Source organism: Pygocentrus nattereri, chromosome 4 (assembly GCF_015220715.1).
Source record: "Pygocentrus nattereri isolate fPygNat1 chromosome 4, fPygNat1.pri, whole genome shotgun sequence".
In the NCBI taxonomy this organism is placed as follows: Eukaryota; Metazoa; Chordata; class Actinopteri; order Characiformes; family Serrasalmidae; genus Pygocentrus; species Pygocentrus nattereri.
In genome coordinates this window covers 26,355,010-26,381,854 of record NC_051214.1, presented here as the reverse complement: position 1 = coordinate 26,381,854, position 26,845 = coordinate 26,355,010, and the positions used below count along the sequence as shown (strand labels likewise).

At 39.8% G+C, this 26,845-nt stretch overlaps 1 protein-coding gene across 5 annotated transcripts; it reads left to right on the top strand.

The window, feature by feature from the left end:
* Positions 1-1,144: 1,144 nt before the first annotated feature.
* On the top strand, positions 1,145-24,873 carry nmu (neuromedin U). 5 transcript variants are annotated; one of them, XM_037538162.1, is made up of 10 exons: positions 1,145-1,396; positions 9,300-9,355; positions 11,125-11,172; positions 11,378-11,437; positions 13,036-13,065; positions 13,327-13,377; positions 18,509-18,583; positions 24,280-24,333; positions 24,479-24,532; positions 24,658-24,873. In XM_037538162.1, exons 1-9 carry the CDS (start codon positions 1,207-1,209, stop codon positions 24,512-24,514), a joined length of 600 nt encoding a protein of 199 aa, XP_037394059.1. In that variant the 5' UTR covers positions 1,145-1,206; the 3' UTR covers positions 24,515-24,532; positions 24,658-24,873. The 5 variants fall into 5 exon arrangements, with proteins under 5 accessions (XP_037394059.1, XP_037394060.1, XP_017543078.1 ...); XM_037538163.1 differs by lacking the exon at positions 9,300-9,355 and having other exon boundaries at positions 11,159-11,172; XM_017687589.2 differs by lacking the exon at positions 13,327-13,377.
* The last annotated feature ends 1,972 nt before the right edge of the window (positions 24,874-26,845 follow it).

Below are 26,845 nucleotides of genomic sequence, written 5' to 3'. Positions count from 1 at the left end.
TGGACCCTCACAGAGCAGGTATTATTTGGGTGGTGGATCATTGTGGTAGTTTGTTAATGTGTGTTGTGCTGGTCTGAGTGGATCAGACACAGCAGTGCTGCTGTTTTTAAAACACGGTGTCCACTCACTGTCCACTCTATTAGACACTCCTACCTTGTCAGTCCACCGTGTAGATGTAACATCGGAGATGATGGCTCATCTGCTGCTGCACAGTTTGTGTTGCTCGTCCTCTAGTCCTTCATCAGTGGTCACAAGACGCTGTCGGCTGGATCTTTTTGGTTGGTGGACTATTCTCAGTCCAGCAGTGACATTGAGGTGTTTAAAAACTCCAGCAGCACTGCTGTGTCTGATCCACTCAGACCAGCGCAACACACACTAACACACCACCACAACGTCAGTGTCACTGCAGTGCTGAGAATGATCCACCTCCCAAATAGTACCTGCTTTGTGAGGGTCCATGGGGGTCCTGACTACTGAAGAACAGGGTAAAGGGGGTAACAAAGTGTCAGAGAAACAGATGGACTACAGTCTGTAACTGTAGAACTACAAAGTGCAGCTATACAGTAAGTGGAGCTGATAAAATGGACAATGAGCAAACAAGGAGGTCATAATGTTATGCCTGATTGGGGCAAATGAGTGACTGACAATGTTAATGAACTCACTTTAACACAAAAACCTGTTTTTGCTGTTGTTGGAACAAAACCTCGTATCTCCAAAATGGTAACTTTACAGGAGAAGGGAAAAACCTACTTTACTTTTAATGTAAGTCAATGGAACCAGGCGTTTCTCCAAGTCATTTTGGGCCGTTTCTTTTGGTCCCTTCATCATGAAATTTGCAGAAGATGTAAGAAACAACAGGCATATTCAAATTATGTCAAAAACTGAAAACCGTTAAATTGACGCTTCTGTTCTATAGTATAACGCGTTGATCGGCGCGGCGTGCGACTCAGTGGCGTTAATAACCCTGTAATCGTCGTGCTTTAGTTTAACGGTGTAAACAGTGTTTGTGAATGAACCTTTAGGAAAAAAACTCCACAGTGACATCAGATCCGCACCGCGAGCGTGGTGTGGAACGGCGCCGCTGAGCTCGTGACGCGCTTCTCGTGACCGCGCGCGCGCCTTCAAATCCCCTCCGCCGCCGCGCGTCCACAGCGTCCAAAAGAGCGCGAGCGACGGAGCGGAACGTGTGCGCGCGCCGTCGGCAACATGAAGAGCAACAGGTGCCCAAAGCGAGCGACTCGGAGCGCGAGCCCCAGCAGCAGCAGCGCGAGCCTGAACTACAGAAGCAGCGCGAGGACGAGCGCGAGCAGCAGCGGCAGCGCACTTTCTCCAGTTCACAGCGCGAGCCTCGCACTCTTCGCGCTGCTGCTGCTCTGCGCCGCGCCGCTCTGCCCAGGTGAGCCCCCGCTTTCTAGTCCCTCACCCCTTTCATCTCTCTCCGTCGCGCCGCTCTGCCCAGGTGAGCCCCCGCTTTCTAGTCCCTCACCCCTTTCATCTCTCTCCGTCGCGCCGCTCTGCCCAGGTGAGCCCCCGCTTTCTAGTCCCTCACCTTCAGACCCTCATCCCCTTCATCTCTCTGCGCCGCGCCGCTCTGCCCAGGTGAGCCCCCGCTTTCTAGTCCCTCACCCCCTTCATCTTTCTCCGTCGCGCCGCTCTGCCCAGGTGAGCCCCCGCTTTCTAGTCCCTCACCTTCAGACCCTCACCCCCTTCATCTATAAAATAATTCTATACTCTTAAAAAGATGGCTCTTCAAGGGTTCTTTAGGAAAGGGAGTGGTTCTATTTAGAACCATGAGTAAAATATTTCTATACTCTTAAAAAAGATGGTTCTTCAAGGGTTCTTTAGTAAAGAAAGTGGTTCTATATAGAACCATGAGCACGCAAGGAACCCTCTCCATGATTACTTGGATTTGCATAGTGAAATGGTTCTTCAGACTGATGGAGATTGTGCTGTAAATGGTTTTTCTATATAGAACCTTTTCAAAAAAGGTTCTTTATAGCACCAAAAAGGGTTCTTTTACTCAATGTCAAGCTTGCAACAAAAGAAGAAACCTTTTTACGTGTTATAAAAAATGTTTTTTAAAAAGGGTCCATATAAAACCATCTACTGCACGTTCTCCATCAGTCTGAAGAGCCCTTTCATGGTGCAAAGAACCATTTAATCATAAAAAGGGTACTTTGAGTCTTTACGGTTCTGTACTAAAGAACACTTGAAGAACCATCATTTTAAGTGTGCATATAGAGACCAAAAAGACTTCTGTTGTCACAACACTTTCAAAAAATGGCTCTTCAAGGGTTCTTAAGTAAAGACAGTGGTTCTCTATAGAACCATGAGCACTTTAATGAATGATGTGCATGCTGAAACGGTTCTTTGCATGGTGACATGGTTTTTCAGACTGATGGAGGTTGATGCCATAACAATAGCAGAATCCTTTTTGGTGCTAGAACCTTTTTCAAAAGGGTTCTATAAAGAATCATATACAACACATATTCTCCATCAATCTGAAGAACCATTTCACCATGCAAAGAAATATTTCAGTATGCAAAAGGTTCTATATAGAACTCTTGGTTTGGCCTTTACTAAAGAACTCTTTGAGAACCATCTTTTTTTAAGAGTGTGTTAAAACTTGTCAAGGGGGAAAGAATCCGCAAAATTGAGCCGTTGAGATGGAAACAGTGTCACTCAGAGTGGTTTGATGTGAACTGAGTCGCTGTAGAGAAACACCGTGTACAGCCATTTCTTTTGGTCTTACAGTGGGTCCTGAGTTTCTATATGTAATGGTGATAATGGTAAAATAGTAAATGTGAAAATACTTTTAAGTTTTATTTTTCCTTTTTCCAAAAGCTTGTCTCAAAACTCTCGGGCACCAGCCAGTGTATTCATAACCATTCTGTGGGCTAGCTTTCTGTGAAGGAGGCTTTGGAGACACTGCATACCTCAGACGCCTGGTTCCCTTCACAAGCACTGTGAGCAATTCAGGCTTGAACTGAGCGTTTCACATCAAACAACCCTGAATGACTGTTTACATCTTAGGGATTTGATTATGGAATTCTGAAAAATCTGTGGAATTTCCAGATTTTGGCAGTCATGGGCTGAGGTTTGGGAACCAACCCTGTAACTGTAAGGTTGCCGGTGCTGACAGTGCGTGACCAAGGTGTCCTTGCGCAAGGCACCTAACCCCCAACCCCTCCCCGGGCGCTGCGGATAGGGCTGCCCACGCTCCCGGCAAGTGTGCTCACTGCCCCCTAGTGTGTGTGTGTGTGTGTGTGTGCTCACTAGTGTGTGTGTGATGCTTCACTTCACAGATGGGTTAAATACAGAGGTGAAACTTCCCTGTTGTGGGACTAATAAGGGTCACTTAATCTTAATCTTTTAGTGCTCTATTGCAGAGTCCAAATGTAAACACTCTGAACAAATGATCCTTCACTGTGGAGGGAAGTTACTGGAAATGAAAAAGATGTGATCACACTTTAAAACAGCTGAACAATAACATTTATGGTTGATGGAAGCCACTGGATGCCAGTGAAACAATTACAGTTTTAAGTCCTAATAATGCAGCCTGAGCCCAGATCTGACAGCTCAGAACCTAAACAAATAAGGTTTACAGTCTAATCACGGGCAGCGTAACGAGAGAACTTGTAAACGCTTATAATTCAGTCTAAATGAAAAACCTCTGAACAAATAATCTTTTACAGGTGAGCTGGGGAAATAACTGGCCTGTCTATAAAAGATTATTGGAAACACGTAAAAAAAAAGTAAGCAAACTTTCAAAGACTTACAGCGCAGCCTGGGTCTAAATTTAAAGCCAAATGAAATGATTTACAGTCAATGATTTACACCAAGTCAGAGCTACAAGCAACAGGTGTCTGTCAGCGCTACTCTGTCATCTATGTATGATTAATGCAGTGTTAGCTGTGAGCACATGATCATTAAAGTGGTGCCATAGGCTTCACTGTAAGTCTGAGGGGGCTCATCCAGACCACCCGAGCCATCTGATTTAAGATGCTCAAAATAGTTTTAACATCAGTCTTTCTTTCCTTCATTACCATTTATACACACAGATTAGTGTAGCCATCAGAGAGAGAGAGAGAGAGAGAGAGAGAGAAACACAGAGAGACAGAGAGAGAGAGAGAGAGAGAGAGAGAGTGAGAGAAACAGAGAGAGAGAGAGAGAGAGACAGACACAGAGACAGAGAGAGAGAGAGAGAGAAAGAGACAGCGAGACAGACAGATAGAGGGAGAGAGAGAAAGAGAAAAACAGAGACAGAGAGATACAGAGAGAGAGAGACAGACAGAGAGAGAGAGAGAGAGAGAGAGAGAGAGAATCGGACTGCACTTTATCAGCTTTAACACAATGAAACTCAAGCAGACGCTTCACGTCAGGTCGACAGAACCAACAGACAACAGAACTCAAACGGCCCAAAACCCATTTAAAGCAGGCGAGTTTAATCAGAGGTTTAACCAACTAAATAAATTTGCTACACCTAAAATCTGCTACGACTAAACTGGCTAGCTAGACAGCTATCGCTAACAAACTAGCATTAGCTTATCTAAGTTAGCGTCTGAGCCGAGTCTGCGATAGACAGATAACTAGCTAGCTCATCAGGCTAGCAGTGTCTTACTTTATCACAAATAACCCGCGTACTTTACCTCACTTTTAAACACCCTGACACTCCTGAGCATCAGAGCAGTGGAGCCGGCTCAGTCGGCTACAGTAAAGGAGCGTGAAAGATTGTAAATATATACGGACTTCATTTCCCATGAGTCTTTGCGCAGGAACGTAAAGCCGTGAAGGAACATCTAGATTTGAGTTGAATAATCCTACCTTCTTATAAACAAACGGAGAGAAACGGAGCATTGGATTACTTCCCTCAAAATGATATCCTCAGATATCTGGACCTGTGCACTATATTTTCATTCCCCCAATGTCTAATTACCATCAGTATTATTATTGTTAAATTTGATGTATCTATTTTTAATTGAATTTAATTTTGTTATTTTAGATTATTTTGCTGCTGTTAATGTATCCATTCAGTGAAGTAGTGATGTATGTTGTAGTGATATGTGTTATAGTTGTTCTGCATTACTGCATCAATATAAAAACCTCTGTTAGAGCCAGCTGTGGGAACTGAGGGCCAGCATCCAGCCCAGTTTGGTGAGTTGCATCAGAGATGTTTGAGACGGATATTTTCCAAATTGTGTGTGAATCTGGCCCTTAAGAACCAGTTCCCCACCCCTGGTATAAGCCATAGTTGTTTAAAAATGATATGATTTAGAATATATTAAATATCTTTTCATCACATTTACCAACCAAAAGCAGTAAGATCCACTTAAAAAGCAAGGTTCAGATAGGTTAAGAGTGACTTATTGTTGAAGAGGACATGTCCTCCCATCCCACTCCCCAAAATCTACACCTGTGTTTGTCTATATACAGTATTCTGAGTGAATGATTGCGTTCATATTAGCATGTAAAGCCAATTTGCCATCAGTCATTTTGGAAATTCGGTATTTAGGCTGTAAAAGGCTCCTAACAGAGAGCTGAGGAAAGGCAGTCGGAGTGAGGCTCTCCAGCTCCTGCTGGTTCAGGAGGAGGAAAATCCCTCAGTTCTAACAAAAGACTGAAGAGATTTAAACACAGTAAAAGCTGCATGTTTGACCTGGCATATGGTTTAATTTTGGACTGAGGCTGCGTGCGTTTCGCTTTGTGTTGTGCTGCAAACATCGTGTGTCTGATAGTTGTTGGTATTCTGATAGTTGACAGCGTGGCTGATGTATCGGTGGATGACGTTTGGACTTATATCAGATGGATGAATTCATGTTCTCAAGGCACCTTAATACAGTTCACACTAGCACTTTGGTTTTCGTGCTGATCTGCTCACAGACTTATGATCTTACTGCATGTGCGGGCTGAGAGAGGAGGCTGACACTGTGATGGATACAGAATGTAGAGATTAAAGTTTCAAAGAACCAAAGTATTGTTCAGTTTATACACAGCTGTATGCAAAAGTTTGGGCACCCCTGGTCAAATTATGTGCTGTTGATCTTCTAAATGAAAATCAGTTGCACATCCTAGACAGAGAACACACTTCTGCACACGTTAGAGCACGATTGCTGTTTGTTTACTGTATTTGACACATTTCTTGTAAAACATAAAATGTGGCTGGTAAAAAAGTTATGGCACATTTTATATTTTGCGTTTTACTTTTTAAGCTCGGTCAATAAATCTAAACTGTCTGCTAAAATGAGCAGAAAATGCGATATTGAAATGTGTTGTATGTAGAGGATGTGTTAATGTAGTTAAACTCTATCAACAAACATGTCTATTGACCAGTATTCAAACATTTGCATGTAAGTGTTATACAAGATGAGACTTAGATGTTAAAAAATGGGCTTTCACTGGAATTCACTGTTTTTTTGATGTCACATTGCAGAGAAGCCAATCAGACGATTTACGCATGTCAGTTGTAAAGGCACACAGCAGCCTGTTTAATTGCAAGCAATAAAGTGATGTTGGTGCATAGTCATGTAAAAATTCAGCTTGATTGCTTTTGGTACAAACAACTAGGGCTGGGTGACAAAGTGAAAATATATCATTTGGTGTTATATTATCATTTTGAAATATATTTCATTGCATAGTGAAATGTATACTCTACTCCTTTTATTGTATAGAGTATATATTTCTTTTCATCATGAAATTTACACCCCATGTAAAGGCTAACAGGCGTTTTCAAATTATGTCAAAAACTGCAAACCGTCTCTCTCTCTCTCTCTCTCTCTCTCTCTCTCTATATATATATATATATATATATATATATATAGTATTTAAGTACTACAAGGGGGCTACACGCCTAAGATTTTCACTCACTTTTGCACCTGTGATGTGACAATGTGATGTCACATTGTGATGTGACAATAAATGTGATTTGATTTGATTAAGAATTGCTCAACCAGTTTGTATTGAAGTCCCTGTAGTTACTATGTAATAAGCCTTAGTATGAAATAAGTCTGAGATTTTAAGCGTTTAATTCAACAATCACTTGAGTAATCAGATAATGGGGAAACTCCAGGTCTACATGAGTCAGACAGTAATCAGATTACCGCTTTACAACCAGCCCATAAACTCACAGAATCAGACGCAACGTAAATGTAATGTCAAACTCATAAAACTCCATGCCGTGACTTTTTTTTAAAACATCGTATCAAATCAAATCAAATCAAATCACGTTTATTGTCACCTCACATTTACACAGGTGCAAGGTGAGTGAAAATCTCAGGTGAGTATCCCCCTTATAGAATTTAAATTTTATGTATATATACATACATATAAGAAGGCAAAAAATATATACACCGACTGTGAATATCCACATAAACACAATATACACTAGTATTACACTATTCCAATGTACAGTTGTACAGTAATAAGCTATAACATAAAACTATGAAATGTGCTGTTGTACACATTCCCTATGTGCAGTTAGTCTGAGGTAGATACAAGATACAAGATGTGGATAGACGATGTGTAAGAGGTGCCACGTTACCTGAAAATATGAACTTACATCATCCAGAAGACGAAGAATATTGAAATCCTTCATTTCGTGTTTGGTTTTGCTGCGTCTTGTGGCATCCACAGTCTGATCTCGCGCATGCGCAGGCTGAGAAATTCGATAGAAATCAGAGTACAAGTTTATGTGCACTGAGAAATCTGATTACTGAGCTAAAGTGCAGCTCTCTTTATCAGATTTCTCAGCCAGATTTCCAGATCAGAGTGTGGTGGTTACGTTGGATTATGATTGGATTATTGAGTGCATGTACACACACTCACTGAAATGCATTGCTATGCTCTGTTTTATGATCCTTTGTTTCAGGATTAATTAAAATATTTTCCCCTCATTACTTGGCATGACTAGAAGTCTATTGATTGGTGTGGTTTGGGGAAAGCTCATTGATTAGATCATCAGTGGTGTCCAGATCAACCAAGGTGACTGACAGATTAAATAACACGTTGATTGATTCATTTACTCTGACTACTGTGAAAAAACAGGAGATTCAAATGAAGGGCTTATTGACGAAAGCAGTGCTGAATCATGAATCATGCTGCATTTATAGCTGTGACAGGACTGTCCAGAGGAGAAATGATCCTTTTACACTGATGTACTTCACCCTGCAGCTCGTCCAACCCGAGTCTTAATTCAGCCATTGAACAAAAAAAGCAGGATTGATCTCACATCAGTGTAAAAGGGCAACATCCACCAAAATATCCTGTCCACTGCAGCCTGAAGTGCCTGGAAAAGGATAGATTTGAAGCAGCCCGAATGAAAATGTAACAAGAGGCTTAAAATGTGAGGAGCTTCATGACGTTAATGTCTAGACACTCTCCTGGGTCAGTACTGGCAGTTTGTGATTGGTTGTGGTCCAGTGACTTGAGTGTTACGCTTTGTGTATCATAACATATTTATAAATATGCAAACAATAAATACTAACAAGCAACAAACAGCAGCTTTACAAAAGTCCTGTATTGTGCAAAGACAAGAAATGTATTTGATGGTTATTTCTTATTGATTATATTAACCATATCGCTGTTGGTGGAAGAAAATCTCCAAACTGGTAACTTTACAGGAGAAGGAAAAAGCTACTTTACTTTTAAAGTAAGTCAATGGAACCAGAATATTTTCAAAGTAATTTTGGGCCATTTCTTTTGGTCCATTCTTCATGAAATTTACACACAACCTAAAGGACAACAGGTATTTTCAAATTAGGTCAAAAACTGAAAAATGACAAAATGGAGATACAAGGTTTTTTTCTGACAGCAACGATATTTACCATAGTAAAACTTAAATATTAAACGATGATGATGATGATTATTATTATAAAAGTTTGGGTATCCATAGTTATGTTTAATTGATTTTACATGTTTGTGTGCAATTTCTGGAAATATTGGGAAACCTAAAATGTAGCATATTAAATTTGCTTTGATATAATATTTGTACATGACACTTTTTTGTGTTTCTTTTCCCTCAGTGTGCTAAATTTTACATAGTTTTTACAAAGTTTTTTATATATAAATTCTTTATATAACTCTAATAAATGCAGTATATAGTGGTATTTCTTGTAAAGCCCACAACCCAAAAAAGTATATAATCAACAGAAATTCTTGAAAGTGTCTATAATACGTTTTGGAATGCCGTATTTGGCTGTCCATAATTTAAGACAATAGACCTCACATTTATATTTAGCAACAATTATGTATGTGGAAATGACCGTAATAAAACTATAATTATTGTGTGTTTGTTTGTTTAAAAGGTACTCCAGTGTTCCTGAATCCATCTACAGTACAGCATGAGCAGCTCTTAAACCTGGTGGGTATTGCTGACTCCCACCCACATCACGCGCACACACAGTAAGAGTGTAGATATCTGCTCACGCGCTTATTAAACCCTTTAATCTGTCCTTAAATCCATTTGATATCTCCCTCATAACTTTAAATTTCAAAACCAAAGTCTGATCCTTAGGGGCCATAACACATCATGTCGCCTGCAGCCCCAGAGTTTACTAATGACTAAGCCTCTGCTCTTTCTGTTCATGTGAGCTACAGGTGCAGCTAAGTAGCTGTGTGGAATTGCTCAGAGACCTGTTTTCATAGCTGTGTGTTAGAGTTAGGCCATCAGTTTGTGCTCTGATTGTCAAAAACGAGTAAAAAACGAGGAACAAAGCCTCTATAATAATGTTGATTTCTGCTAGTATACTATTCTAGTAGTATTTTAGCGTTAGGCTAACACCGATTCACATTTTTGGCTGTTCTAGATCAAACCAGGACATTTGAAGGTCACAAAAAAAATGTTTGTGTTTTATTTCAATCCTGCAGCAGCCACGTTGCTGTATGTTTTACCTTGTATGAAGATGTTTTGCAGTTACTTTAGTAACGATCTCTGGATTAGAGCGCCCGGTGTTTTCCGTCTGACTGAAACAGTCAGGTTCAGACTAACGTCACCCCACCACGCACCCCGCACCACACACACCCCACCACACACACCCATTTTGCCTTTGTGTGAAATAACTTTTTTTAAAACTCACCACATGTTCAGTTATGCCATTTATGTGCTACACTGAGATAACCGATGTGGCAAGCTAGGGATGAAAACTGGCAAAATCATGAACTCTATAGAGCCCTGCCTGGTGTGCCAGCCAATAACAGATCCACACCATCTTGCTTGAATTTCTCGAGGCTGATGTTAGCTTCTTATTCTCATTTCCGTTTCATCTTAAATAGTGCAGCAGTTAGAAGCTGGCACCCAGGAAGGCGTCTGAAACTGTTACATCAATTAAGGTGAAATGAGAATAAGAAGCGAACTTCAGCTTCATCTAATCTCTGTCTGCTGTACAAGACTCAGTTACAATCAGCAAACTGAGACTGTTTCACTTGAGCTGTTAGCTGCTGTAATTTAATGCCTGAATTACTACAGATATACACTTGGATGTAACATTTATAGTTTGTCTTAACGGTCTTGTGCTTATATGCGAGTGTAAGTGGCCCAACGTGCTACTGGCCCACCTGGTATTGTCCCCACTCTTTCAATTATCCAATCCAGCATTGGCCAGATCGCTGCTCAACATATGCAGGATTTCCAGAAGGCCTAGAATGAGTTTTTCTACTTATGAAATTGATTGGTTCCATTCCTAATTCCTAATTTTGTAAATGGTTAATCTGACACAATCGGCCTTTAGTTTAGGTCCTGAAGGCCTAACCAATAGCGGAGCCAGCTTGGCTGTATCTATTTAGATACCACAGAAAAAAGACCTGATCAAATAATTTTTTTGTTGAGAATTTTACCCTTTTGTTTACAACCAAAACTTGACAATTAAATATGAGTATTACTATAATATTTGCAGAGTTCAAAGAGAAACACGATCTAAAAATTAAAAACAGGGTGATCTGTGAAAACGGTTCAGTGCTTATAACCTTTTGTAACTCTGTCAAATGACTTTCAAATGTAGCTGGTACATTTTCATTTCAGAGGAGTCATATGACATTTGAAATGTTAAATATTCCAGTATTTTTTTTACAGAAAGCTTTCTTCCTCCCTGAAATCAATTCACCCCCATGTTTCTCCTCTGCCCTCTCCCGCAGATAGATAATGCGTGCTCGTCCTACCTCTCCGCAGAACAACCCCTCAGGGTGAGTGAGTCTTTATGCAAAGCACTGTCACTTAATGTTACCCAAAAAAACTCCTTTAAGTCAGCACCATGCAGCTGCAGAGTTTGCTCTGGGCTTCGGAAAACATCTTTGTGCCATTTCCATAGCATTTAGGCTTGACTTGAGCCATCTGGAAGTAGAGTATCCAATTAAACTGTCTGCAACCCCTCCCATGTCTCCATTTTAGACATCTGACGTACTGCGGGACTTCTGCGGGTTGATGCTGGGGGTGCTGCGAAAATCTCAGGTGAATGCTTTTGTGCTATTTTAGCTTTAGAAAACAGAATATTTTTGAATAGACATACTATAAACCTTAAGATCTCTGCTGTCTAGAAAAGCCTTATATTCCTTGGAGACGAAGATCGAAGCATACAAAGTACATCAATAGCATATGTGAAGTATATAGAGAATACTAACATTCTATATATTCGAGCAAACTCGAATTCATGGATTTACACAAAGTATGTTTGTCATCAACTTAAGTGTATTATGTAGAAGAATTTCTTGGTTTAAGTAGGCTTTAGTACATTTTAGTTGCAGCTTACCAGCAGTCAAGTATGGGTATCAATACACTCAAGACAATACATTTAAAATAGGTTTCTTCTGTAATAGAATAAAGCAGTAAGCCATGAGAGAGCATGAGCTACTGAGATTTTAGCATTGGGGAGGGTTTTATTAGGCATGACGCGAAGCAGAATCCGGGACAGGGATGCAGTCTGACTTGCTAAAATTCATGATAAATCTTAATCTTTCAATTTAATTCTGAAAAAAAAAGATTCTGTTAAAAACGTTGCAACGAAAGTATTTTTTTCACAAGTTGAAATTCAGGGATTAGGGTTTGGAGCAGCCACCTCCCAATAGAGAGTACCCTCCCTATAAAAAATGCTTTTTTAATTTAGACAAATAGATTTGTCTAAATTAATGCCTTCTGTTCAGATCATGATCAAATAGATCATAACATAATCCTTGTAAATATATTGCTGCTGTCTGAATAAAACGTTTTTCAGTTTTTGGCACAATTTGAAAATACATGTTGCTCTTTATAATGTGTGTAAATTTCATGATGAATCGATCAGAAGAAATGTCCCAAAATTACTTGGAAAAACACCTGGTTCCATTGACTTACATTAAAGATACAGTAAGTTTTTTCCTTACAATTTACCATTTTGGAGATACGAGATTTTGTTCCGACAGCAGTGATGTAAGATCTGAATGCCTCATTGTGTTTAAGCCCTCTATTGCATGAATTATTGCTTAAATATAATAAAAGTGTTGTATTATTTATAATTTCTCAAATAATGAAAATATTTGAAAAAAATAAATTTATTATTTTTAAAGTGGTGTATGCGCAATCGTAGCACAGCACCATAAAATAAAAAAGAAGTACCATGAAATCAAAATGTTCTCTAAAAACATCCTTTTATTGAAAACAAGACTCAAAAAATTCACCTTGTACTTAGTGAAATGTACAAATGCATATTTACCAACATTAGAAATTAATACAATTTCAGTTGGTATTTTGAATGTATAATAATAACAACATCATAACAAGAATTCATGGTCATGTGATGTAAAGCATTTGTCTTTTTTCTACAATAAAATAGGAAAACATAGATTTTAGATTACTGCTTTTCCCTAAAATTGAGAAAGTAATTGTTACCATAGGGCAACACTGTGCAATACAGGGTTACGTTTTTTACTGCAGGACTGCAGATGGAAATAATTCAATCTATATATTAGGCCTCTGGCCCACCAAAACGAGAGTATGAGAAAACATGAACAATATACAACAACATTTTATGTCTATAAAATAAGTAAGTTTGACCGTGTCTCTCTCTATTAAAGGAGTTGGCAGCTCGAGAGCCGAGTAAAAGAGTGAGTACTTTTACCCTTTACACAGTCATCAATTACTGCAATTACTGTCCAACACGATCATAACAACAACCCTTTTTCCATGTCTGTGTGCTCGTGTAATCACGTTTTGTGTAATTGTACCTGTTATATGCTACTTGTATGTCCTTGTGTTTTTGGTTTTTTTTTGTGCACGTTTGCTTTTACTTTCTACTTCATTTTGGCACACTGTCTGTTTCGCGTCTTCGTACTTGTTTACGTACATGTCCTGCTGTGAATGTGTAGTTTTTATTTCACTACACTAAGGCGAATGGTGCTGGAATGTCTGACGGGACGGTAGGTTATCTGAGATTATCCCATCCACTCTGTTCTACTCTGAACACCTGCCGCTTACCTCATTCTGTCACTGTTCTGTGAAGTTGCAGTTTTGGCTTAGACCTTTAAGTTACCTTAAAGCTACCTTGAAGATTATAGACAAAAAACAAATGCACAACAATGAACATCGCTTTCTTCTCCTCTTCTCTGTATGACCTGTGGCTTCTTCACGTTGTGTGGCTGTCTTCACTGCGTGCTATTCACTGCCTGCATGTTCATTGCCTTGCTGCTCATCACCTGGCCTGCCAAGATGTGTCAGAACACAAATGGTGTCGAAAAGAACCATCCAGACAGGGCCAATTTATGAAAATACCCTTTGTTCATTAAAAAGCTCTTAAATTATTCATTGCAGACAGTGTTTCTTAAGTGCTGTAATTTTCTTGAAAACTCCCTCAACAATGACAGTTTTGCAAATTAATTTGGGATGAAATTAACTTCTGAATTTGGCACGGCAGCTACTTTATTTGAACTGTTTGGCCTTGGACAGGTAAAGAAGTTGCTCTTAGCTTCTCTAACTAACAATCTGAGCATTGTTATGTGGGTGGCCTACCTGAATGAATTAGTGGTGCTGTAATGGCAAATGAGTGAGTGAACTGAAAGTGTTTAATGTAACACTGATAATGACCTAGTGTCAAGTCCAAAATCCCTGCAAAAACGTGTCCACAATGAATAGATTAAAATACTGTTTAGGTTGGATTTAATTTTGATATAGAGTTTTAAAGGTATTAAATGTCTGGTTCCTATCACCAATGTTGGGAACATTTCTGACCTTGCTCTCGGGTGGCACATATTACATCAAAACACTCTGAATGACTGTTTGCATCGTAAAGTGAATTATACAGAAACTGAACAACTGGTGGAATTCTCCTTTAACCTAGAGTACACTGACAAAAAGTGTCAAGAAGAGAAAAGCCTTCAAAGGATGGTAGACTGCTGCCCCCTAGCAGACCCAGGGAGTACTTTTCAACTTCAGCTTCTGACTCGTTTACAACATTTTATATTAGTGGTGTAACAATACACAAAATTTGTTTTGATATGATACGGTAGTGTCTCGACATAATACAGCAAATTAAGTGATGCCTGAGTATGTACTTTGTAGTGGAGTAACAATCCACAAATCTTCAAATTTGGTTTGGGTTAGATAAGTTCTGCTTTTATTGATGTCTGTCACACTGTCCTCGAACAAAATACACCCTAAAAACCACAACAAATAATAATGCTTACAATTTCTAAAAATCCCAGTCATTTGAGCGCAGGTGTGTGCATAACATATGGTCTTATCCAGAGCGACTTACAATTTGGTCATTTTACACAGGTAGATGCAGGAAATGTTAGGAGTCTTGCCCAAGGACTCTTTTAGGTATAGTGTAGGGTGCTTGTCAAGGCGGTGGATAGAACCCCAGTCTACAGTGTAGAAGGCAGAGGTGTTATCCACTACAGTTCACCAGACATGCCCTCTTCTCCTCACCCACTTTATTCTAATAGGATGCCCCAGATGGTTCATTTTGATCATTGATTTCCACAGTTTCCACAAGAGATGATAAAAAAGAGACCCATGGTCAGCAACAGCAGTTTTTCAGTATGTATTAAAATCGTTACACCTTCATATTACTTCATAAGTGTACTTTAGCATGTTGCACAATTTTGCCTTATGGTAATCCACATTAGTTCCAATCCAATTAAAATGCAAAATCAATGAGGAATAGAGCTCGGCCTTTGGTTCAGGCTATAAAGTTCAAAACGGGAAAAAACAAGAAAACTCTGTGATAATACTATTTTTTGCTAGTGCCCCTATGGGATTCGAGTAGTATGTAATGACTAACTGCAGTTCACATGAACATTTTTTGGCCATTCTAGATTAAATACATACATTAGAGTTTGTTAGACATTTTATGTTTTATGTGAAGCCTGAATAGACATTAACATATATTTATGGAGCAATTTTATAGGGACTCTTTCAGGAAAGAGGTCTGACATAGAGCAGCTGCGATTTTCCATTGTTGACATCCGAAAACTGAATGAACTAGCCCTCAAATTCCCAGTCAGTTATGTATCTAGAACTTGCAGAAGATTTTTTTTCTCACAAAACTGATAAATCGAAACATGATTGGTGGATTCCACTGTCCATTCCTGGGTAACCCTTTCTTTCACAGTCCCCTAAGTTCTATTAACTAGGTAAGTGTGAAGTACAAACTCCAAAGTACTTTTTATTTATTAGATATTTCATGTTCAAACAGATAAACTTTATTGTTTTTTGCAAATATTCACTCATTTTGAATTTGACGCCTGCAACAAGTTCCAAAGAAGTTGGGACAGGGGCATGTTTACCGCTGTGTTACATCACCTTTCCTCTTAACAACACTCAATAAGCGTTTGGGAACTGAGGACACTAATTGTTGAAGCTTTGTAGGTGGAATTCTTTCCCATTCTTGCTTGATGTACAACTTCAGTTGCTCAACAGTCTGGGGTCTCCGTTGTCGTATTTTGTGCTTCATAATGTGCCACACATTTTCAATGGGAGACAGGTCTGGACTGCAGGCAGGCCAGTCTAGTACCCGCACTCTTTTACTACAAAGCCACGCTGTTGTAACACGTGCAGAATGTGGCTTGGCATTGTCCTGCTGAAATAAGCAGGGACGTCCCCGAAAAAGACGTTGCTTGGATGGCAGCATATGTTGCTCCAAAACCTGTATGTACCTTTCAGCATTAATGGTGCCTTCACAGATGTGCAAGTTACCCATGCCATGGGCACTAACACACCCCCAGACCATCAGAGACGCTGGCTTTTGAACTTTGCTTTTTTTGCGCAATTGAACTTTGCCACAAACCGGACAGTCCTTTTCCTCTTTGGCCCGGAGGACACGACGTCCATGATTTCCAAAATCAATTTGAAATGTGGACTCGTCAGGACTTTGCGTCAGTCCAACTCAGATGAACCCAGAGAAGCCGGCGGCGTTTCTGGGTGTTGTTGATATATGTCTTTTGCTTTGCATGGCAGAGTTTTAACTTGCAATTGTAGATGGAGCGACGAACTGTGTTCACTGACAATGCTTTTTTGAAGTGTTCCTGAGCCCATGTGGGAATATCCGTTACAGAATGATGTCGGTTTTTAATGCAGTGCTGCCTGAGGGATGGAAGGTCACGGGCATTCAGTGTTGGTTTTCTGCCTTGCCGCTTACTTGCAGAGATTTCTCCAGATTCTCTGAATCTTTTGATGATATTATGGACTGTAGATGATGAAATCCCTAAATTCCTTGCAATTGCATGTTGAGAAACGTTCTTAAACTGTTTGCTCACGCAGTTGTTCACAAAGTGGTGAACCTCGCCACATCCTTGCTTGTGATGCTCCCTTTATACCCAATCATGACACTCACCTGTTTCCAATTAACCTGTTCACCTGTGGAATGTTCCAAACAGGTGTTTTTTGAGCATTCCTCAACTTTCCCAGTCTTTTGTTGCCCCGGTCCCAACTTCTTTGGAACGTGTTGCAGGCATCAAATTCAAAATGAGTGAATATTTGCAAAAAACAATAAAGTTTATCCATTTGAACATTAAATATCTTGTCTTTGTAGTGTATTCAATTGAATATAGTTTGAAAAGGATTTGCAAATCATCATATTCTGTTTTTATGTTTTACACAATGTCCCAACTTCATTGGAATTAGGGTTGTATATTGTCAATATTAGAGGGAATGTATTTATGTGTTATAATGTTTTTACCTGGAACTTCAAAAGAATAAACAGGGTGTGAGTAGGAGCTCAGCTCACTTGAATCTGTAGAGTCTTAAATAGTATGTTTATCTATTAGTAATATTACCTATACTAAACTGAATCTGAATGGTAAAATAAATCAGGGACTCTTTCTGTGGTTTTGCTGGGTTCTTACCACAAAGTTCAGAAAAATGGGCACTTGTTATGCAAGTGTAAGCAGACTGTAAGAGAAAGTAGGATTCGTCACAGTGGTAATACCTGTTTATTAAAACCTTTTGACAACTGTTTTTTGACACAATAATTCCTGTACATTATAATGCAAAACATTATTATTTTCTTATTAATTTTCTGTTGAAATGCATCATTTTATTGCAAAATTGTGTGCATGTTTGTAAGTACCCCCTTTTGTTCTGAATAGTTTTTCAGTTTTCAGGTATTTTATCATATTTCTTTTAAACTTAATACATAGAGCCTGATGGGCATTTCATTGTAATGAAATTAGATTGAAATGGTGCTTACCATCATATTACCCAATTTCTACCTCACACTAACCTGGTTAATAGCTAGAACCTGTGAGACATTTCATAGTAATCTTGTTAGTTACCATCTTATTACTTAAAATAATTACCCAGTACTTCGGAATATATACCTTGCCCTTAGCTGGGTAATACCTAGAACCTATGAGACATTTCAGTATAATTCATTTAGACTATCCTGGTACTTACCATTTTGTCACCTAAAATAATTACCTAGTCTGTAATTATTAAAATAAACCCTGAATGGATCATTGAGTGTTTAAAGAATTTAACCATTTGGCTTCCAATCAAAACTTAGCAATAACATAAGAAGAGTGCTACAACACTTGCAGTTTTAATACAACATGTGTGATGATTGCATTAAATAAAAATGAACTAAAAATATGTAGACATATTTTAATTCAACAGAAATCATTAAGCCTCCTCTGAAGGCCTTAAAGGGCCTGAGGAAGCCAACCACATCTCTTTATAGTGCTGCAATGCTTTCCCTTGTGTCTAGAACTGCAGGAATGTACACACGTTCATGCCTTAAACAGACACTCTCTCTCTGCTCTCTGGGATTCTCCCTGTGCCTTCACGATGCTGACCCAGACATTCTGCTTTTGCATGGCCTTTCCTGTTTCTGTGTTCTGTACCGAGCATCACTGCACTCTGCGTGCAATATGAACACTGAGCCGCACTGAGGACGAGTATGGGTGTGTGTGCGTATGAGCGAGTGTGGCTGGAGGCCAGCATGTGTGGAGATGGTGGTGTCCTCTCTGCGACCTGTGCCCTCTCTCTTTCAGGGCAGTTGTTCATGTTTTTCATCTCTCTCTCTCTGTGTTCCTGTATGTGTGTATGTGTCAGTCCACTGTGTTCCACCCTCTCCTGCAGCTCATACCCAAGCTCCATAGCAGAAGACGCAGAAGAGTGGAGTCACATGTATGTATCCTCTGCATACTTCCTCCTCATGTAGCCCGTTGTGAAGATAAGACAGAGAGATGATATCTTCTTCCTGATGAAAATATCACCCATCTCTCTTCATTCTCCAGTCCACACAATTACATCTCCGAGATAGATGTAATTGTGTTGTTCCTACTGATGCTTCAGTGTTATGTCTCGTGACTCATGAGCGATGCTGATGTTATCCGCTAACATCTGACATCTGATGCTGTGTCAATTCAATAACCTTAATGACTGAAAACCTTCTTACACATACACTGTGTCTCCACGAGTATCCAGACAATTAATGAATACAGCTATTTTAAGGTGCACGTGTACAGTTTGTATAGTGTCCCTAGAAGATCGTTGCCAATGGAATAAGACACTCTGGAGCAGCCACACATGAGCATAAGATCACTACACGCAATGCCAGGCATCTATTTGAGGGGTATAAAGCCCTCCAGCATTGGGCTGTGGGGCAGTGGAAGTATGTTCTCTGGAGTGATGGTGCTCCAAGCTATGCCTTTGGAATGAGCCGGTATCAGTATCTGACCTCACTGATGCTCTTGTGGCTGAATGCAATCAAATCCTCACTGCAGTGTTCAAACATCTAGTGTAAAGCTATTCCAGAAGACTAGAATCTATTTCTGCAGCAAACACTATAGTAATACTCTTTATTTCAGTTGAAAGGTTAGAGGAGAAGGTGTCTACAAACTTTTGGACATGCTGTGTATGTAAGCTCAGTTCTTCAGACTGAAAAGGGCTCCAATATACATCAATCAGGCACAATGTTATGATCACCTCCTTGTTTCTATACTCATTGGCCATTTAATCACCTCCACTTACTATAAAGGTGCACTTTGTAGTTCTACAGTTACAGACTGTAGTCCATCTGTTTCTCTGATACTTTGTTAGCCCCCTTTTATCCTGTTCTTCAGTGGTCAGGACCACCATGGACCCTCACAGAGAAGGTACTGTTTGGTTGGTGGATCATTCGCATGCACTGCAATAACACTGACGTGGTGGTGGTGTGTTAGTGTGTGTTGTGCTGGTATGAGTGGATCAGACACAGCAGTGCTGCACTTCAATCACTGTCCACTCTATTCGATGTGCCTGCATGCTTGGTCTACCCTGTAAAGCCAGAGACGATAGCTCATCTCTTGCTGTACAGTATGAGCCAATCATCCTCTATCCTTCATCAGTGGTCACAGGACGCTGTTAGCTGGATATTTTTGGTTGGTGGACTATTCTCGGTCCAGCAATGACACTGCTGTGTCTGATCCACTTGTATTGGTGCAACACACACTAACACACCACCACCACGTCAGTGTCACTGCAGTGCTAAGAATGATCCACCACCCAAATAGTACCTGCTCTGTCAGGGTCCATGGGGGTCCTGACCACTGAAGAACAGGGTAAAGGGCGACTAACAAAGTATCAGAGAAACAGATGGACTACAGTGCACAGTGTTTTTAAAATGGTTCTGAGTAGAGATGCAACAGATTCAATACCAATATATATCAGTACTAGGATGAATCAGATCCAGTGCTGTAACAAATCCAACAAAATGTATCACAACTATACACACCAGAAGCAACACTTCTGCACTTTCTTCTTTTTTTCGTTTTCGTTTTTTTTTTTTTTTTTGCCCCATTGTTTGTATCACGGTGGTGCAGCGGGTAGCACTGTCACCTCCCAACAAGAAGAGCTTGGGTTCAATTCTATGGCTGGATCCTTTTTGTGTGGGTTTCCTCCCACAGTCCTAAGACATGTGGTCAAGCTGACCGGACATGCTAAATTGCCCCTAGGTGTGTTTGAATGTACAATGATGCTGGATAAACTGCTTTCTGTTTTCAAAAAAAGGGCAAAGAAACTCAAAAAGTGTCACTGCCTCAATCAGAAGTTAATCTAATGCCTCACTCAGCAGAAGCAAAAACTAATCCTTTTGAAATGACCCTCCTGCATCTATGCCAATCACAGAGAACAGTTGATCGCGAGAGTTTGTGTACCCTGCTTCAATATGTAAGATTTAGGGATTTGGAGACCTCTCTGGTCGAAACGTGTAATTGTGGGGAAGAACATTTTGTAACGTTGGTTGAGCTTCAGACCCCTTCCCTGAGGGGATGAATCTAAGAATGCAGGCGCAGTGAAAGAGTATTCAGAAACAACTCAGTCACAACTTGGTAAAGGACGTATGTTCTGAGGATGTGAATGAATTCTCTACTGTCAGCATCATGTCTTCATCAGTACAGTGTTAATTTTGCATTTGAGACCAGAAGAATGAGCTGAAACGTCTTTTCGAGCCTGTGCGCGTGTACATTAATACATGCCCTTGCATATGATGTTAATGCACACGACACCATATTTTTTACGTTTTTCCTGACTCAGTAATGCTGCTTCTTTCATTTTTTAAAAAAATCATACATAGTGTAGCAATTAATTTCATGTCTGAATAAATCACAAAAATAAATCAATCATACATCAGTGAAGGCCTTCACATTGTGCACTCTCATGTAGATTGTCTGATTAGTTTAAGCATTATAGCCTACTTTTAGGTGCTTTAGTAAAGTGGTTCTATTAAAAATAGCTCATTTTCAGGCTTAATAGATTTTTAAAAGTCTGTCTGATCTGTATTGTAGAAACAGGTTTCGTGCCATCTCTAATTTTTGGCGATGATCCTACTATTTTTTTAAAGGTTTTTCAGGGAACTAAAAGTGGTTCTTCCCTGGCAAGGCTCCAAAGAATCTTTTTGCACCTTCATGCTGAAAATATAGATTCCGAAAATATTGATTCAGAATTTTTGAATGGTAGCGTCTAATTGTGTAATGTTTTGTTATGACGTTGTTAGGAGAGCTCTATCCCTGGTAGTGCACTTGGGGGACTGATGATGCCATGAGCAGCCACTGCAAAGTAAGCAGGTCTAGAGGCATTTGACTGTAGAATTCAATTGCATCCTTTTTTAATATGTTGTGATTCACCTTTGTATAATACTATATTGATTCATTCAATCATAGCGCATCTCTGAGGCTGCACTTCCGCTCATTAGGCATTGCTTTAATTTAGCGTTCATATGATTTTTATACATGTTTAGGGCATTAGGGGCCGACTGAGTGGCATGGAGGATGTATGTATGTAGGATGTCTCACAGGATGATATTTCTTTGAAATTCTTTTTACAAGTTCCCTACATATGAATCTCCCCGACACTTCTGGTGTGTTTTCAGTTCATTCTTGTGAGTGATTGAGTGGGTGTTTGAGTGTGTGTATGGGAGGTGGAGATGCATTCGCGTTCGCTTCTGCTTGCGCGCATCCCTTTCCAAACACACATGTTGCACTGCGGCTCAAAATTAGTTGCATTAGCTGTTCTTTTCCATTCGGCCAGTAATTATTGACTAAAATGATCTGCGCTGACCTGCACTGCTTAGCACAGATCTTACAGCATCGCCAGGGACATAACACTCAAACAAGCTCACTGATGTAGGGGAGCACACTGTGGGTGGGCTCTGAGCAGTGAGGGCCCCCCAAGGATTGGATGCAAAAATGGAAAAATTAAAAATATGCTGACATATACTGAGGGACAGACAAGACTGCATCTACCACTAGTGTTATTGGATATGACAGACACTGTGAGAGAAAATGTGAGGCGTTTTAGTTATTGTTTAATGTAATAGTAAAATGAAAAGAAATAATCCTCTCAGGCTGTTACAGTGATATTCCCACAGCTAAGGCATGACGCAAAGCAGAATAAAATCAATGCAATGCCAGGACTCGAGTGGATTATTGCTTTTTATCCATTATTGCTTTTAAACGGCCACAAAATGTAAGAAATATAATGTTAACGACTTAAAATTCGGCATTAACACTTTATTCAAGTATCATTTACTTTTTACAACTGCTTCGAACATGCTCAGTAACTAGCAGCCATTCATTTAAAGTGCAGACGCTTTTCCTGTTCGAGATTTGCCTGTGTTTCTACAGGCATGTCAGTTGCAGTTTAGTTTACAACCCTCCCATAGGGGCCTGACCCACACTCTTTTCTGTGGGGGGAGGTGGGGGTTGAATTTTGCACTACAAACTTCTATTCAAACTCCAAACATAAAACTTTTAATGTTAAGGAGTGTTCCTAAACCTCATTGGAACTTACCAAACCCAAGCATGAGAGGTGAGATATTCAAGATTATACCACAGGGCCAGTCACTATGAACAACTAGTGCTATAATTAAATGACTTGGATGACCTGGAACCTTCATAGACATAGACAAAAGCTCATGATGTGAACATGTTTAGACATCCAGCTCACTCTAATGTTTTTCATCCAGAAGCTGAGAGAAAACTAGAAGCTTTAGTTTGTGCATCCACAGAGGGCAGTTTTCATTCGAAATAAGCTGGCTCCGCTTGTTTAGTAAGTTCGTCTCAGACTTCAGCAGCTGATCATGTAGAGTCCTGCTTGGTTGGAATGAAAACCTGCTACAATGCTGGCCCCCCTAGTGACATTGGACATTGTCCTGCGGGTAAGATTGGACACCCATGGCTTAGGTCAATTGTCATAAAACTACTAGGAACTAGGAACAGTTTGCTAGGAAACTATCAAGGAATAACAAGTAAATACATTTGAACAAGGGAACGACGTTAACTATATGAAAAGGAATGAATAGGAAAACAATAAGATATGATATTTGTAGTTTTTGTTTCAGGCTTGTCTGCTATGTAAATGGTTTGATGTTGTTGAGAATGTGGTAGGGCTACAAGCTATAGATTGAATACTGTTTGTTTGGCTGGGGGCGGCGTGACCACCTCATCCTAAAAGACCATGCAAACCCCCCCCCCCCCCCCCCCCCCCACGTTGCCTTCTTAGCCTGAGCCCAGCTGGGTATGAGGACTGCCCCGCCACCAGGTGCTCAAAGAGAAACTCTTTTGAAAGCTTTCCTATTGGAACAACGTTTTTCAATTGAACAGTGAGGAAACACAGATCTTATGACGCTGTTATTGAGAAATGGCTTTTTTCATGCACATAATTTAAAGACGAATTCTATCGTTTTCCTGAAATTTTGCATAATACAATTGTGAACATGTCAAAAAAGTCATTCAGACTGTTTTCTGTGAAATGCTCCCTTCTAGACAAATTTACAGACTTAGAATCATTTACAGTAGTGGTGACAGGAACGTCTTAAGCAAGTAATGCCTCTAAGAGTTACTGTACAGAAAGATATAAAATGAAGTGGTTATGAATACATTGCCAGGTGCCTGAGGCGTTGTTTTACAATAGTTTAGAGATAAGGTTTGTGAAAAATGAATTTTTTTACAGATTTTTTAATTCATTGGTGGTGAAGAGGTACATGCAGGGCATAATGTTAAATAGTACCCAAACAAACCTTCTTTCTTCAGATTTGTCACTATTTTACCATTTTATTAACATTACATATACAAACTCAGAACACATACTGTATGTAGGTTCAGTAAAATGGCTATATTTGCATTGTACCCCTGGTTCCTAGCAACACCACTGTAAAGAAAATCAGTCAAATCTAATTTCAAGTCATTTATTTACACCACACTACTCTAAATACCTGTGTAGATATCAACATCCATCCGTCCATTTTCCAAGCCGCTTTGTAGATATCAACAGTGGAATTCCTCTTTAAGTAATGCGCTAGTTGTAGTACAACATATCTAAAAATGCACTCTCTCTCTTTTCAGGAGGAAATGCAGGGCCCAGGCGCCATCCAGAGTAGAGGATACTTCTTATATCGGGTAGGCAATAGTGCAGTAACTTGCCCGTTTGTTCTCCAACTAATACTGTTATTTATTTAGTTTGCAGTTAAAATTGTTAGTCAGTGACTTTAATGCACTTAAGAGCAACAGTAACTGACAAGTGACATTTTTTTTCTCTTCACAGCCGCGAAATGGAAGACGGTCAACAGAATATGTGTAAAGAGGAGAGAGAAAACAGGTACACCCTAAAAAAAATGCAGTAATGGTCTGCAGAACACCTTTCATCAACAACACTGCTTCATAGTGCTCACAGTATTCAGCAAGATTCAGTGACGGAGCTGTTGTCTCTGTGTCTCCCCCTAGTCCTTGTCCTGTGGAGCTGCTGTTTAAACCCAGATGAAAGCCAGACAACCCTGGACACCACACCCATTCCTCCGGAGCACCTGCTAACTGTCCGTCTATGGTGTATAGTGATGTTGAATGTACATAGAGAATCCAAATAAAGTCTTTTTTTGACCCAAAGGTCCTGATTGTGTAACCATGTTGTGTCTTTTGAATTAAAAGCATTCTGAAATGTTCTGCCGTTGTTGTAGTGTGATTTTGAGTGACTAGCTGTGAAGCTTTCTGACTGCATATCTTTGTCAAGGAAATTGGCAAGGTTTTGGTGGGTGGTCCTGAATTGGTGAACATTAAAGGTGATGCATTCTTTACCAGCCCATAGGTGGGGTTAATTGTAACAGGCTTAGGGGCTGGATGTAACAGTAGCAAACAGTAGTTTGTTAAATACAAAACACATATTAATTCAATACAATTCTATAATGTTTGTATTAAATTGGGTATCCAACCTAAATATAGCCAAAAATATCGCTGCTGTCGGGGCAAAATCTTGTATCTTGTATGTTTTGATTTGAAAATGTCTGTCTCCCTTTACATTGTGTGTAAATTTCCCAGTGAATGGACCAAAAGGAACAGCCCAAAATTACTTGGAAATAAATCTGATTACATTGATTTAAATTAGTGTTTTTTTTTCTTCTCCTGTAAAGTTGCCATTTTATAGAGTTTTTGTTCCGACAGCAGCGCATATGCAACAAAATAAATCTGAATACAGAATGATGTTGCGACAAACATAGCAAATTCATTTTTTAAATCGTTGCTGTCCAATGAAAACCATGTTGCTCCATTTTTGTCAATTTTTAGTTTTCTATATCATTTCAACACACCAGCCGTCCTTTATGTTGTGCAAACATTTCATGACCAACAGACCAATGGAAATGCTCTAAAGTCACTTGGAATAAAATCTCTTTACATTGACTTACATTGAAAGGTGAGAGAGTTTTTGCCCTCTCCTGTAAAGTTAGTATTTTGGAGATACTTCTTGTCCTTTGGACAGTGATGAAATATATTTATTCAGATTTTACATCCATATTACATTTTTGCTGGACCTGCGCATGAAAACCTCCAAAGCACCATGGCCGTATATGGACTACTCTTGTTGCATTCATTGGAAGGCTTAGTTATAACATTGCATTGCAACTAGCCCCACCATGTGGAGGCTGTTCTTTAGCCTGGCTGGCTTTTACTGTGAGTTGCTTACATGCTTCAAAACAATGCTATGCTGTATCCGAGTGGGTGTTTAAAGTAAATAGTGTGCGAATTCTTTGACAACTGAATATGAAAGTTATTTTAATGCCTCAAAAAAAGTCTTCAGGGTGGATCTTGAGAAATATCTTCTTTTATTCACTTTCAGAGCAGACAGAACATTTCACAGAGTCTTTGCATACTATTTTCATTCATGTGCAGGCATGTGGAATAGGGTTTAAAACATGAGAATGTCAGCTTTTAAAACACTACTTGTTCAAATCTATAGATTGCGACATGTGATACACGGGTCAGGGAGTGTGGAGCATGTGTGCTGCATAAACAAAGGCTCTTTACCCTTCACTAGTTCTGGAGTTAGAAGAAAGGCCCAGGAGGCAGCGCAGAACTCACAAGACATTAGTGTAGTAGCAGTAGTGTTGGGTGCTGTGTGTGTGTGTGTGTGAGGGTGAAATTGGGGCTTTGAGGAGTGTGAAAATACGTAGATGTCACTGAACCTCACTGGACTGAGAAAAGCAGCAGAGCAGAAGACACAGGTTCTGGCACCACGAGTAACATTCTCAATATAGACACGCTCAAGGCCTTTTGCACATGACTATATTACGAAACTGAGTTCTCTTGTATTTTGGATGTTTTTAGACTATAAGGAGTTGCACTAAGAAAGTGTGAAGTCTGTATCTTCTTCAGTTCAGTGGCGGCAAGAACATTCCCTTTGTTTACAACCCATTCAGTATTGCAGACGATATGTCTGTCACGTGAGAGATACGTCTGCATGTCTACTGTGATAGGCTCATTGTTCCACACACACACAGACACAGGGCAACCAAGTCCAACAGCCACGTAGTTCTCTAATGCTTTCAAACTCAAAGAAGAGTAAACAGAGTTTTGAGAAATGAAGTTAATGTATTTTAACTCTGCTAACTTGGACAGAAGAGTGTGGTGCTGGCATTAGCTT

Excerpts from the sequence above, each read along its gene's own strand:
- nmu (XM_037538162.1), top strand. The coding sequence starts at position 1,207 with ATGAAGAGCAACAGGTGCCCAAAGCGAGCGACTCGGAGCGCGAGCCCC. Across the intron at positions 13,066-13,326 it reads CTCGAGAGCCGAGTAAAAGA|TTTTTATTTCACTACACTAA; the intron begins GTGAGTACTTTT and ends GTGAATGTGTAG. Across the intron at positions 13,378-18,508 it reads CTGGAATGTCTGACGGGACG|TCCACTGTGTTCCACCCTCT; the intron begins GTAGGTTATCTG and ends TGTATGTGTCAG.